Below are 15,862 nucleotides of genomic sequence, written 5' to 3' on the forward strand. Positions count from 1 at the left end.
GGGGAGTACACTCGCGAAAGAGGGCGCGGCGCGCACTGTTGTTGAGATGCGAAACCCGAGAAAACGGACATTCGAGGGCAAATGAATGTTAATTCAGGATAGCCGAGTGTAGTATCCGCGCCTCCCATACCCAACAATAAGGAGTCAAATAAGAACACGAAACGTAGGGTACGGGATTGGTCGTGTGGGTAAAGCGGTCGACTGTCAATAATTTTTCGCTTAGATTCCTACGGATCTAATACTTATCAGGTATCGCAGCGAAGAGGGTGCGAATAACAGCAAGACGTCGAAGATATTTTTTAAATAAAATTTTATTCAAAATTCCGTATGGCCAAAGGGGAGGGGTCCTGGATGATGGTACAAAATGATTGAGATGCGAATGTCCGAATTACATTGATGATCCAAAGTCGCGATTGCGCCGAAGGGAAAGAGACTAGCCGATTGGGACGCCAGGCCCGGGCCGTGGGCCCTCGTCTAATGTCCTCCGCGTCGTTTCGCCGTGGGCGACGCGCGCACGTGGAACGTCCGATGTCCGGATGTCATCCTGATGCGGAGAGATGGCAGGGGAAGAGAAATTTTGCGTTTCCTGTTTTCTTCTTTCTTCGTGCTGCGGTTCTTTCCTTCGCTTTGTTGCTTTTAGGTGGAGAGGTGGGACGATTTACGCAGGAGAAGTGGGGGTGTGTGGTGTGCTTTTCTAGGGGGCTGTCTCGTCGTGAGTTGGTGGTGGTAAGATAGTATAGTCCGTCATTTAATGCAAAGAGCCATGAGCAGAAAGGAGGGGCAGGGGAGCGGCGGTGAGGACGGACTTGGTGACGATCGCGGGAGTGCGGACGATGGGGGCAACGGGCTGGCTGATAACGTGGGCAACGGGGGCTGCTACAGCGGCACCCAAGACCAGAGGAGCCTGGATGGGTCCAATTGCGTGGTCCGGGACGATGCCAGTAAGACCACCGGGAGCAGCGGTAGCGACGGCCAGAATGGCGGCGAGAACAGCCTGTGGGAATATCAACAATCGTTACTCTTGTCCATCTGGAACTCTATGGATCTTTCATACGAAGTTCCTAGCTCTGCTAGTCGTAGAGTCGCTGTCAGCGTCATGTTCACTCTAGAGAATGGATTCAGAGGTTCTCGCGAGAGAGTATTATTAAAGTATCAGGGTTTGAGAGGTTGCTGTCTTAAAGGAGTGGGTAGGTCAACCATGTTTTAGGATCGTTAACCTTTGTGTGATGTGCTATAATTTGATGCTTGAACTAGTAACAGGATTTATCTTGAACGTCTAGTAATGGTGCATTAGAAACTGTAACGTTTACACTGGTGTGTGAGGAAGTATAGTGTCAAAGAAGGTAGAAATGTCGTGGATCTTGAATTTTGACTATTATTACCGACCTCCCCCAGATGTACTCTACCAACTCGAATCAAGAAATCGTCTCTGATACAGTTGAGAAGGTTTCCATACGGTATCAGAAACAGATCCCTGTTTTTAAGCTTGAACAATGGCGTTAAACATACGAATGCGCGTATTGGTTCCAGAGAAACCGATACTCTGATAATTTGACTCGCGTCTCGAAGATGCAAAGCAAGTAGCGTTGACGTAATAATAGACATCGATGGTGGAAAACGCTGACTGGTATCGCGAAGGGGCACGTGTATATATATAGAGAGAGAAAAGTGTTCGAGCTGCATTCCATTTTGTCCGACTACGTTCGCCGTTTGACTCGACCGGCCTAGGCGATGTTGGCTAACAATGTGCATGCTCCAGTGGTTTCGCTCGGATTTTTGTGACCGGATGGAAACTCGGTGTCCGTTCGAGTGAACGTAAGGGCCTGTTCGCACGTACGAGGCGTGCACGTTTTGCGAGACGGAAAGGTCACGGTGCCACGGGAACCGCGATTAGGTTTCTTTCGCGCTTGGAAATCGATAGAAGAAACAGGAATTTTTTTACGGTGCCGCGATACTCGTGTCGTTCGACTGGCAAAGGTCTTTCGACGTGTTCGTGTCAGGCGTAATCCCGAAGCTGCTTTAATGTCAGTTGATTCGCGTGGGAATTTTGTCTTCCCTGTTGGAGAACCGATTCTTCCTTGTGGAAACGATGGGGATTTAGATGAATTAATCGTGGAAAATGTAAAATCGTGAGTGTAAGAATGGTTGACCTTTGTCTGATCGTGAGAGAAGAGCAGATTGTACTTAGGGTGGAGGTAGTCCGGGTAGAATTCTGCATGTATGTTTTGAGTACAAGTGTGGTCAGGTCCTGGTCCAGTCATTGACAGCTTCAATTTATTCGATTTATATGTTTAATCACTATTTGATTTTATTTTTGATAAACTGTGTACTGCAGACTTTTTTGTTTTTACTGTTATCGAGAATCACTCTGTTTTAATTTTACAAGTGAATTTAATAGGAGGATACTACTTAATTCCATTGAGAAAATATTGCAGAATTAATCTAATTCTTCAGTAATATACAAAGAGTAAGCATGTCTGTCAGTACACTGTCAGAAAATTGTGCATCGCATCAAGAATTGAAATACAAGTAACTATTTGCATAGAAGAGTAAACGATATTGTTCTCGTATTGTGATGCACGCAAAAATTCTCTATCGTCGTTCAAGAAAAAGTATTAGAAATATAGACAGTTACTTCACAATTAAAAAACAGCAATAAAATCACAAGTAACGATTTAAAGAAACAATCGAAGAGCAGACAAAAGGCTTTTCTTCCACAAATTTCAGAAATATCTATTGTCGTCAGACAATTTGAATAGATCGAATCGATCGAATTCGTCAGTCCGTTAGTCGCAGTGATTTTTCCACGAAACCGGCGAACCGATTGTCGATTAATAAAGGATAAAGTAAGCAAGTTCTTCTTACCAACTTGAACATGTTGATTGGGTTGTAGGTTGCTTCGTTTACTTGTCGAAAGTAAGAAAGCTTGTGCTGGATGTATCAACCGGCGGTCCTTTTATACAAAACTCGGTTTCAAAAAATCGTGGTAAATTTGATCACGTGGCCCGTCGTTTGACAGTCTGACGTTATACGACGACCGATTGAGTCAGCCGGTTAGTCGACCGGAGTGGGGTGCTATTCGGCCAATGCACGCTCGGTATCGGGACGAAACGGCGAGTCGACGGCCAATCGCGCGCTTTCAACCCCTCGCGATCGGTCCAGGGAATTGGGTTAAGACACTTTATGTGGAAATAGTTCAATCGCTTGCCTGCTATCACACGGCCAGGCTACCGTGTGTGGGTGACACACAGCCTATCGGCCGGGGTAAGTATACGGTGCCGGTATGAAACGTAACGTCCAACCATACGCTCTAAATGCGAGCTGATTTTGTAAGCACACAGCCAAGGTCTTCTTCTCTGAACTTTTTTTCTCCCAGGTGATCGTTAAGTTTTTTCCGGAAATTTTGACCCCCAAAAATCGATCGTATGGTAATTTCCTCGCGCAAAAACTGGTTAAGATTGAAAAAGAAAATTGCTTTATCTCAGTCTCTATTTTCGAGAATGTGAATTTGAAATAAATTTGTCAAAGATGTTGAAGAAAGGGTTTGGTACAAATGATGGTACAAATAATCGTATTTTTATAATAATCTTGTTGAATGTGAAAAGTGACGCAATAATCGCAAATGTTGTACCATTAATGATGTATATTGATCGAATGATGTAACATTTATTTGGAAACATCAAACCGATCATTCTCTGAACTTTTTTTCTCCCAGGTGACCGTTAAGTTTTTTCCGGAAATTTTGACCCCCAAAAATCGATCGTATGGTAATTTCCTCACGCAGAAACTGGTTAAGATTGAAAAAGAAAATTGCTTTATTTCAGTCTCTGTTTTCGAGAATGTGAATTTGAAATAAATTTGTCAAAGATGTTGAAGAAAGGGTTCGGTACAAATGATGATACAAATAATCGTATTTTTATAATAATCTTGTTGAATGTGAAAAGTGACGCAATAATCGCAAATGTTGTACCTGTGAATGATGTATATTGATCGAATGATGTAACATTTACTTGGAAACATCAAACCGATCATTTAATTTAGACTTTCTTCAAAAGACAGAGGGTACGAATATTTATGGGACTGACTGTAATTCCTTTTACTTACTACCTGTTGGAAAGAGATTGATTAAAATTAAAAGAAACGAAAAATTATAAGACTCTAATAATACTCTCTACCGCCAACGCAATTTCAACCATAAAATTTTCCTTCAAATCAATTGCAAGTGTCTGAATTTTTCAATACACCTACTCTTTCCGAAATGGAAAGTACACGGAAGTCGTTCTTGTCCTTGACTAGTTTTTCCAGCATGAAACAGCCCTTTCACGAAGATTTCTTTTCAAGACGGAATGGATGCGTCAGGGAATCTTACGAGATTCCTCGAATCGCGTAGTTCGGTCTCTCGTGTCTCGATTAAATGGAATTCGAATCCTACCAAGGGAACCATAGAGTCCCTTGGTCCCTCGATACGCAGAGACCGACTCTTGAATTCCACGACAGATCGAGGGAAGAGTTGCGGAAATCGAGCGGTGGTACGTGCCGCCGAAACCCGACGCTTCGATCGGTCGATGTAACAGCTGGGGTGAAAACGCGATTAATAATCGGATTTCAGGAACACTTGTAACCGTCTGACCGAGCGTAATTCGAGAGCAAATAGACGAGTTTTCTTTTAGGTTTAATCACAGCTAGATATGACGGAAGTGTCGGGATTTTTATTAGTCGACTCTGGGAGCAATAGATATACGAGTCGCTAGAAAAATTGAGAACGACACGCTATCCAGTGAGTACGGAGTGAGTCACTTGATCTAGAATAGTGCGTTGCTGTATTATTATTATTCGAATTACATAATCCGATCATCGCACTTTAGCCGTGCCATGACAATTGTGACTTATATCTTATACCTTTTGCCTCTTATCAATGTTTTTATTTCGCTTTCTTCTGAATTACGTTTATTTCGATGAACAGTGACGTTGAATAGAACAAATAAATAAATGAGCTACCCAACCAACGCAGTTCGTTTGCCTAATAAATTTTCCTTTTCATTATTGGATATTCTATTCGGTTTCACGCTCCGATTGCGAAAGAAGAAATCACATACTTATTCATTTTACGGGTAGCCATTTTTCATTTCTTGCAAAACTGGATGCTCGTAAATTTTCAAGCCCATTTCCCTCGACGCCCTTTATTTCACCAAGTGTGTTGTAAAAAGTTCAATAAGCATTTTTTAGCATTAGAATAAAGTGCAATAACTCAACTCAATGATACTTTCTCTCCACTGCTGTTACAGACATTTGCATTTTTCACGAAATATTCGTTCCTCGACCGATCTCTCTGATACAGATAGGGAACGATTTCACTTGGACATTACTGGGTGACGATTCCCCTTCTTCCTTCAGACACTTTCCACCTATGGTGGCTTTTTGTTGGCCTGAAGCTCAGTTCTATCTCTTAGGTTTCATCGTAGATCGGGAATACGCGATGATACAGGATCATAAAAAATTAGGAAATTTAGTTAAAACAGAGGTTATCGTTGCATTCAAAACGATGAATGCAAAGATAGAAATGTAACCTAAAAGCAGTAACTCCATTTTTAGTATCTGCTGACAAATATCAGCATACTAATAGTCTCGACACAGCAACATCTACAATTAATCTCATATATCCATATGAAATATTGAATGACTCGGCAAAATCAGACTCCTTCGGCAACGCGATATGATCCAACTTACCAGCCCATGTAACACAGACCGCATTCTTCATCTTTGGTCGCGTTCCTTCCCGGATTACGCCATATTAGGAAGCACGATGTCGTAACGCGAATCACAATCGCGGCGAAACGACGAGACGTGTAACAAGTGCGACCAGGGTGTCTTATGACAACCTCACGGAAGTCCTGGCCACGTCTTTCGGTGGTGCAGAATGTGCACTGACGTGCAACAGTCGACCACTAACGCCGATCGTATCGCTTCAAAATTGGTTGATAAAAATAAACGCGGGCTTCTCGCGCGCTTATCGGTATTAAATCCAGATACGTGTCACGATTATTCATCGAACGTGTGCTCTCGGTACGTTTCGATAGTGAACTTTTCGAGACGGGAAATTTATTCCCCTGTCAAACACGTATTTACGCGTTGCGGAAGCTGAAACGATAAGTGACACAATCTATCGTCAGTTTAACTTCCTATTTCTGGTGGCAATTATAATTAGCTTCTTGGATGCTGATAAACCGAATCGAGCTCATTTCAATCTCTTTTGGTCTAAGAGAGTTGCAGATATATTGATCAGATATCAACCCATCCCTAACTACGATTAAAAATATTTTTAAGAACCGTATCGAGGCCACCATGAAAGTACATACCGAGCCGTTCATTGCACAAATTGATCAACTTTATAAAATAAAACGTTGAGAAATGCGACGAAATGTGAAAAGTTATGACTGTTCCAAGTGCTTTGCAACTTAAATTTAAGACTTTTCAAACAGTGGAGTTAATAATTGCGGAACCACTAAGAGTGCTATGAACCCAGGAAACTCGTAAACCTCTGGCGGATTTACGTCAGCGGAGTTACTCGGGGTAAAGCTGTCTCGTGCCAAGACGGGACCACCAGAAAAGATGTATGTGGATGGCAATTCGCAGCCCAGGGAAAATGGCGGCGGGAGGGTAATGCATCGCTGGCCAGGCGTTGATCAGAGGGTAAGACAATTCCGAGTCACCGACGATTTCCTTCGCCAGGCAATTTCAGCGAGATCGAACGCTTCCGAGGATCCTATAAAACTATTTCACAGACCGGCGACAGCGGCGTGGCCTCTCTAACGTGAAATTGACAGGAAATCATTTGTCGACGATATCCAGCCGTATTACCCGCTTCCGAGTAATTCCATCCGTGGCACCTGGCGTCCCCACGGGAATAATCTATCGCACCATCTTGGAAACAACGTTGACACCACGAAGACCTTCATACGAAGAGACACGGGTCAGTCTTTTTCGAGCTCTAGCTTACAATGGACCCAATCTGTTTGGCAGACCACCCACAGTCTGATTTGATCGTTATTGTAACTTTTAATTTACTAAACTTAATAGAAAGATAGTTGCCAGAACTTGAAATTTTCGTGAAAGTGGGATGTAAGCATCACCTCTCGAGGAGGCACACAGAAAGACGTTAAAAGAGAAGTATCAGTGTCTCCTAGGCAACCCAACGCGAGGTGAAAATAATTCAAAGTGCAATGAATAAAGAATAAAAAAAATAATGCTACAAAATAACTAAATCACAGCCAGCACTATGCAACTTTTGTGACGAGTCCCTTACAGTAAAACATTTAATTGAAGAATGTCAGGGAATAGAGAACACGATCGAATAGAGTTTGAACTTTCAAATAGTCAAGATATCAATGAAATATAACATGTTAAATTACAATGAAATTGTAATCATTGACGTGATCACTAACAACCTCGTACTTGATGTGACCTTGTATAAAGCAATTAAAAAAGAGAAAAAAGTAGATGAAATCATCCCCAAAGAGGGGGATTTTGTAAATTCCGTGAGCACTGCCTGCAACTGGGCTGAAAAAGTCCAAGGAGCAGTTCCGACCTTGTGTCATCCTGCGAAGAAGAAACGCGATGCTCTGACAGGGTTATCAGCATGGATTTTTGCGGCGCATCAATTTTATTGCGACACGGAGAGACAATATTGCGCGAACCGAAGCGGAAGAATAAATAACTCGTTTCGGAAACCCGCCGAGCTTTGTCTGGAGAACTCTTTCGGCGAAACTTGGTCTGCTGATTTCGGTGTTTCAAAGGGACGACGGGAACGATCTTGTTGGCTTTCGAGGAGGGAGACGCCACGGCCGTCGCCATAGCGCACGAACGACGCCAGGACTTGCGGACGATGCCAAAGTTTTTTCGAGACATAAAAAGGTGGCTTCGAGAGCTGAAAAAAGAATTTCAAAGGACACTCGATCCTTTTGTACGTCCCCATCCTATTGGCAGGGAGCCACTGACGAGAAACATTCCCCCTCCGCGGGGATTTTCATGAAAGTTTCCGGGTTCACTGAGACGCCGCACATTATGCGTATGTTTTAGGGGTAAAATCACCCTCAGAAGTGTTGCGATGCTGTCTTCAAAAAAGTTGAATCTCGAAGGAAATCCTTTATATAGATTCTGGTATACTGGTCTGTACAGTCAGCCTCATAAATATTCGTAGCCTCTATGACTATTAGAAAAGTTTGTCTAATTTCTATAATAGGTTCGATGTTTTCAAATAAATGTTTCTAAATAAATTTTTCATTATATATATATATATATATACAAGTGTAAAGTCTATCCATGTACATATTTATAATGAAACATTTATTTGAAAACATCGAACCTATTATAGAAATTAGACAAACTTTTCTAATAGTCATAGAGGATACGAATATTTATGAGACTGACTGTACATCGATACAGAATGGACTGAATGCATAAATCGACAACAAACTGGAGTATATACAGTGACTCGTATTGATATTATAAGTAAACAGTATAAACCGTCGACCAAGGTGTAGAATTACAATTAAGAAACATGGAAATGTATTGAATTTACTTCTATCGTCTTTCACGTAGACAAAAAACAATTACTGAAAACAGCCATCAAATTTTCGCACACCTCCCCGTCAAATCGTCACGGGACTACTCCAATACGTTCCTCGTGGAATAAACGTTTACCATTTATTCGTATCGTTGGAACTCCTTCAAAAGTGACCAGTTCGTTTGAGTTTTTCTTTTCTCGATCGACGATCGAAGTTTTCCAAGAGATTGTCTATCGATTCGACGATGCAGCGCTCACCTTGCTCTTATTATGATGCTAACGGCATCCATTAAGAGCGGCGAGAATGTCACAATAACGCAGAAATACGCCGATGGACGCGTAACCGCTCGTAACGCGGCCCGTAATTGTTACAGCTGGGAGTACACCGCTATGCAGATGAGAAATAAATGTGCCAGTGTGGAATATATGCGTTGACGACGTGTCGCAAGCGTCTCATTGATTTCGTAATAGGCAGCTCACATTCGTCCAGTTTCTTGGTTTGCTTTCGTATCGCTGAGAGCGCGGGCTTAGTCATGGCCCGTTAACGAGTCACCTCAACCAGTCCCATGCGCACGGGGATCTATTAATTATTCCGCAGCACGAAGGAAGAGTGATTAGGTGTCGGTGGGAAGCTTGACGTGGATATTGCGTCTGTAAAGTAGCGTAACAATTGGTCCATTGAAACTGACACGAGACCACACTGATACACGTATCGTGTTCACACAGGGATCACCTTTGTCACGACTACACGCTCAATCTTGAGGGCGTCTCGCGACCACACTGTTGGATTACTCGTGTAGTTTTTAAGAAAAATTTAGAAGAAGGTCTGAAAGAAAATTATTTGACAATTTCTACTTTAAGTAGTTTAATAAAAAAAGCTCTATTTGGGAGTATAATATTATATCACGATATAATATTTATAATAACGTATTATTATAATGTTTATTTCGAATAGGCGTGAAAATGTTATTAGTTGCATTCGTGTTACAATACGTGAGGTAATTTAAAATGTAAACCTACACGCGCGAACGTGCCAGTATCCTTGAGGAGATTAATGAATCTGCAGGAACAGGTGTAAGCAAATATTCATCTAGCGATGTCATCTGGAGACTTGACTTTAATAGTCGGAGTAAATTATACTATTTGTAGTTAATCTGATGTGCTGTCACTATTAACGGTGATTCATTGGGTCAAACAAGAATTGCTTCGATCAGAGAGAATTTGAAATAATGTTCCATTTGCTCACGATTTATTATTATTTATGAGAATTCTTGTGCACGATACCGATAGACATTGGTATTGGATATTGTTGATTGCAAAAATTAAAATGTATAAGGTGATTAATTTTAATTAATCAACTCAGCGACTGAGGCGTTTTAAGAAGCGTGATCCTCCATGTTTTTTTCAATTCTATTTTGCATGATGTCAGATGTTCGTAATTCGATCTATGATGCAAGAAGGTAACGAAGTTTACTTTTTGTAGAAGCTGCAAAAATCGAAAGGAGAATGCAGAGAACTTGCAACAATGACGGCTATAGTAATCGCTCGTGCTCTTAGTTCTCGATAAAATGCACGATTTCGACTGTGTAGAGTGATTGCCGGCAAACGCCAGCGCAATCATTCTATGAAAAGTTCAATGCACGTGTACATACCTGTCCAAGGAAACCGCAACAAGACTGTAGACAGAGGCCGCCACAGAAACGCCCTGTATATAAGTGACTGCTTTGCACATGAACCACCCCAGGATCCATGCTGAAACACAAGATTACGATTTATCGTTGGACGGCACATGGTAAAATAGAATTTAAATTTCCATCGAATTAGAGTTTTTCTCTTTATGACAAAGCTTTGCAATCTAACCATCGTCAGGTGCTATATACATTTTTAGTAAAAATTTTATTATATTTATTACATATTTACTTCAGCTGAAGATGATCAGTAGGATTGAAGAAGTAAGTCTGTGTAAGAAATTTTGTATGGATTCAGTGAATTTTATATAAAGCTTGCCAAGAGCCACGGTATTCTTTAACTTTATAATGCACCTCTGATGAAAATGAAATTTTCGTTTACGAATAAAGATTAACAGAGCCTCAGACATGATGGAAATCAGATGAAACGAGTTTTTCATTCCAGAAAAGTGGTATTTCCTGTATACTTTCTCTTTGTTTACACGGTTTACACCTATGGCACATGAAACTGAAGAAAACAGTTTCCACATCGATTCACATACAAGCAAAGGTGTATTGTGCAATATCGATTATCTGAAACAGCTGTCTTGAAGCACGTGAATGCGAAAAGTAGTTAAAGTTATGAATAACAAGTATCCATTGGTGTCTATAGTGCATTCGTAGTGTTTTAATTAAAACTTCTGTACATACACTTCTATTATTGTTGCGAGACACCTCTTTTCTGAAATGTTCACGTAAAAGATCTTCCGACGAAGATCGTTTTAAATGTTGGAAGACTCGGTTAATTAATTCTTTATCGACGAAGATAGAGAAAAAGTTTTATGCAAATTTCGTATACAAAACGTAATTCTCTTAAAGGTTTATCAAAGACATCTCTTCAAACGTGTACAGGCAACACCAGAAAACTAATAAAAGTTAGTGTATGTAATCCAGAACACGATGGCTCGTGTTTAAATAAATAATATTCGGAGATTAGAGGTCTCGTGGTGAACGTGACTTGCAGACGGTAATGATACGGATAGTTTAATTATAAATTAAGTATAATACAGAAAGTATTGTGTGAAGTGAAGGGTGCGCCGAGGCGACGTAGAAAGGATACCTCCTGTAGGCCGTAGATCAAGCGTTGCGCTAATAATTATTTATTCCACCTAATACGTAACTTTCCGAGCCCGATAAGCCGCCAGTTGCATGCGTCAAAACTCCACTTCTGCGGAATAATAATTAAAAACACGTGCAGCCCGCTCTTTGACGTTATAGAAAGTATGGCTCGTTCGTCTCGATGTCGTTCCGTCGTGGCAGGGAAAATAATGGGGTGTCGATAATTGTCGGATATTTCATACGGCAGTGGCTCTCCAAATGATCGTAATTTCGTTGAAATTCCGTGCAATAACAAACGCGGCGAACGAGCAAAAATTTAATGAAAACATTCGGTTTGGCGTTTTCATAATCGAACGAACAAAATATTTTTGCTTCGCTCTGTGATTAATTCCTACGGCAGTAGGATCCTTCCAATTGGTGAAACTTCGTTAACATTCAGTGTAACTAGGAACGGTGGCAAATGTTTGGTTTAATATTTTGATATTTGTTCACTTATATACCTCAGAATTTTCAATATCTAAAACACTAAAAAAAAATTCCCCAATTTCATTTCTTTTTTTCTTTAAATTAACTTAAATCTTCTTTGAATTAACTTAAAATCCATCCCATATCCTTACGAGGCATCTTATTGCCAAGACACCCAAGAATCGTGCGCATCGTCAAGTATTTGTTTACACTTCTCTCCCTACCAGACTCGCATCTCGTGAATCTTACCCGTGCGCACCCCCCGTTTCGATAAAAATGAAATCGTTACGACGAAAGGTTATGGTAATAACACCTTAGCTACAGATCGAAAGAAGAAGAGGGCGCGGGCTCGTAAATCGCACACACTCGATACTGTAAGAGGTGCAATTTGCGGAGCTGGTAATTCCTTTAGTCTGTTTACGCGTAACCAGCGAAAGAGAGGTGGGACCGCTTTTTTGCGCATACCACCGACGATTAACGTGAGATATTATCGGCCGTTAATGTTAAATGCCGCGGTTAAAGTCGTGGATAGCCAAGTAATGAAGTAAACTGCAGCCACGGTCAGTTTACGAGATACAATCAAAGAGAAGGCTATTACGCCACCCGTATTAATCCACGCGCCGTTCGTGTAAATATGCGAGGCTCTGTACGACTGAAATGTACAGCTGGTTACGAGAGTTACACGCTTACGGTCAAAAATTTTAACGAACGGATTATGCAAATTATCAATTTCGAAATATTTCTATGATAGCCGTGGGACGTCGTTGCACGCTGATACAGTTTACGAATTTAGCTCTGCTTTATTCCGAACACTTAGTTCCTGTAGTGGAAACATGAGGAATCGTTGGTGAAACAGAGCTGTGTTGTTAAAGCAGAGTATGTTGTTGGTAAAACAGAGAACTCTGTCGTTAAGAGAGGATGCTGTATTATCGACAGAGTTATTTGTTTTACCGGTAGCATGCTCTATTTTAACAACAGTGTATTCTGTTTTATCGACAAGAAGACTCTGTTTTACCAACATAATCACTTGTACAAAAGCAGGAAGAATTTTATTCGTTTCAAGATTATTCATTCATTTTCTTCGTTTCCAGACCTTTCATCATATCGCGAACAAGCTTTTACTCACACCACACAAATCACTTACTATCGCAGCGACTATTAAGACGTGAGCGTTATCAAAACTACTTCTACATTACTTTCCCATGTAATCGATTGTGTATGTGCTAGGAACATTCATAAATTAAATGTCTGAATTTTAGTCACTTTTCAGGAAAGCTGTTTCACGCAGCTCGGAACTAAGAAGATAATGCAGGCCTGTTCATTACCGCGTTTTCTGCGCCCTTCGTTTGTAGTCTGGTCCACTAAAATCGCCTCGCCCAATTACGCGAAAAATCGAAACGATTGGAGCATCAGGCCATTCAATGACAAGCGTTCGCCAAAGGAAGATTATTTGGAGATGGCAAACGATTCTTGAAATTCGAAAGTTAAGTTCACATTCTTTAAGACTTTAGCAATGACGAAGAGGGGAGTATTTTTATTAGGAGTAACGACGTAATTGTAATTCAATTGCTTTAATACTGCTTTAGATAGGCGAGCTGTAAATGGTCCTTTTATTGATCAGGTGACTTTCAGTGAAAATTCAAGGTAAAGCTACTGGGCTCGATTGAACTACACTTTCATCTCGTTCTACTTATAAGAAAAAAAACCTATCGAGACTGAAAATATGTTCGTTCACTATTTGAAATATTTTCTTCGAACATTAAAAATTTCAAAAGTCTTTTACCCAAGCGTTGAGTTTTCAAAAATTTACAAACAAAATGATCGATTCTTCGAACTGCGAAGCCTCCCTAAACGGCTCGTCAGGCTAGAAAAGAAAGATCGGCAGTGAGCGAGCGCTAAGAAGCGGCAAGCGAAAGAGCAAAGTCCCCTCTAAATGTCAAAATTTTCCGATCGCCGGTCCCGCGAAGCACGTTTCGCACGCGTTCACGTACACAATTCCACGATTTCGCGTATCACGTACTTTCACTGTCTACGCTCGGCTGGACAGGCACCGGTCATGTAACGTACGCACTGTTCCCTCGACCCGCCATGAATAAAGAGCAGCTCGTTCGAATAAAAGGGAAACGAAGAGAACGGGCCGCGGTTTGACGACCACGGCCAGCCCATGGAAGGCAAACGAACCGTTCGCCGCCACTCATAACCGAGTAACTTTAATTGCAAGCCTGTTAACCGCCGATTCAAACGAATCGTCGTCGGACGTAACGACCGACGAGCCACCGCTTTCAAGTGAAACTTAACGACCCTGCGGCGAAAAATTGCATCGAGAGCTTTCGGAGGATGCGGACCTTGACATCTCCGTTGGCTGAAGGACGAGAAGTTGAATGGCGAACTTGTGAAGTGACTCGCGAGCACGAAGTTCAAACACTTAATATAGTGGGGTGGTATGCTTGGGAAGTTTTCCGTATGATTAGGTTGTGGGGCACCGGGACTCATTCAGCGCACGGCGAGCTGACGAACTAGTGGCGCCACTAGTTAGCGAGTTGGAGAGGTCGTCGTGTCCAACACTGTCGTATACTGTACAGCAGTGTCGTTAAAATGATCTTCGAGTCTTCGAGTTGCTATTCAAAACGTGCTTCCAAACGCTGGAGCTTTTTAGGCTAGGTCCACAATCTTTAAATGCAAGCTTCTAAGGCTTGGAGTTCACGGTTGAGCATCAAAGCAGGAACGACCTATTTTATGCATACCTTCTAGCATCGCTTGATGACTTTAGACGTGCCGTGGCATCTATCGTTTGATGCGCCTTCTCCTTTATCTTTTCAATATATTGAACAACAACTTTTTTTTAATGCTGTCGTCGTTTGGTTATTGCATTTGAGACGAATGTGAAGTTATCGATAACAAAAGATAGATTTCACAACGTCTGCGTCTAATTACAGGGGATAACCAGGTAATTACATAATATCGTCAATGAAGTTACGATCGCGTAGTAAAGGTCACGTTTGAAATTGCGTCGGGCGATCTGCACTGTCATTATTTACTAAAAGGAAACGCTCGATTATGCTGCAATACATTCTTAAAATTAGTTCCATATCTTCGAGCATGATATTATCCGCAAATTACTGTGTAACTGACTCGATTATATTTGATTGATTGCTTAATAATAATTAGTTTCGCGAGATGAAAGTAATACAGGGAGTACAAATATATTATCTAATGATCAATTCTGCACCTTTCTTGTCGACTACTTGAAATATTTATCATTTTTAGACCTGTCTGCAGTTTCTCATCACGCGGCGCAAACGGTACGTCGAATCGGTAACTAAAGAATTAATATTCAGGAGTGATTAACATTTTCCACAATTGACTGTCAATTGCATTACTTTGCAATGCAATTCGCGTACCAAATTTGTCATTGCCAATTCACCACTTTCATCTGTTTCTTTCGGATTTAATTTATGAATAAGAATTAATTCAGAATTAATTTCGAAGAACTAGGTCAGAATTAATTCGCAAGGATTAATTCAGAATTATTTTGTGGGAATTCATTGGTGAGCCAGAAATATCGTGCTATTGTCAGAAAGAAAACTAATATGATGCAAAAACGAAATCATTAATCGAATAGTTTTTCTTTTTATAAGTTTCTTTTATTTTCTAATTGTTTTTATTAATTTTAATTAATTTTCAGTATAACCTTCAATTCGAATACTGACTTTGGCGACCTTTGTTACATTGACACCGTTACGTTTCACAGCACGTAATATATCTGTCGGTTTCCTGTTATTCCCTGTTTCTCGAACAGGTTTCATTTTCAGTAATCGTCAGCTGCGATATCAATGTTTTCCTCGTGCAATTTACAGTTACACAATCTCGATCAGAACGTGATCGGATCTCACATTCACTAATATCTAATCCTAGGGAAAGGTAACTATCGAAAATAAAATTTAAGTACATTAAAAGTCAAAAGATAATATTACTAACTATATACTCGACTCGAATTTTTGTTTAAACAATGGATGGATTAACTCGTCAAAGCCCATTAGACAAAACT

General features: G+C 40.9%; 2 protein-coding genes across 2 annotated transcripts in view; both read right to left on the reverse strand.

Moving 5' to 3' along the window:
• Window positions 1-15,862, reverse strand: part of LOC128875785 (neuropeptide SIFamide receptor) — a 65,325-nt gene that overhangs the window by 10,960 nt on the left and 38,503 nt on the right. Inside the window, exon 2 of the mRNA XM_054121671.1 lies at window positions 10,216-10,315. Coding sequence (XP_053977646.1) covers window positions 10,216-10,315 — 100 coding nt within the window. The remainder of the gene's footprint in view (window positions 1-10,215; window positions 10,316-15,862) is intronic.
• On the reverse strand, window positions 292-3,012 carry LOC128875791 (uncharacterized). Its single transcript, XM_054121679.1, has 2 exons — window positions 2,866-3,012; window positions 292-994 (listed from the first exon to the last, which is right to left on the reverse strand). The coding sequence occupies exons 1-2, from the start codon at window positions 2,875-2,877 to the stop codon at window positions 749-751; spliced, it is 258 nt and encodes an 85-aa protein (XP_053977654.1). The 5' UTR covers window positions 2,878-3,012; the 3' UTR covers window positions 292-748.

Source organism: Hylaeus volcanicus, chromosome 4, assembly GCF_026283585.1.
Source record: "Hylaeus volcanicus isolate JK05 chromosome 4, UHH_iyHylVolc1.0_haploid, whole genome shotgun sequence".
Classification (NCBI taxonomy): domain Eukaryota; kingdom Metazoa; phylum Arthropoda; class Insecta; order Hymenoptera; family Colletidae; genus Hylaeus; species Hylaeus volcanicus.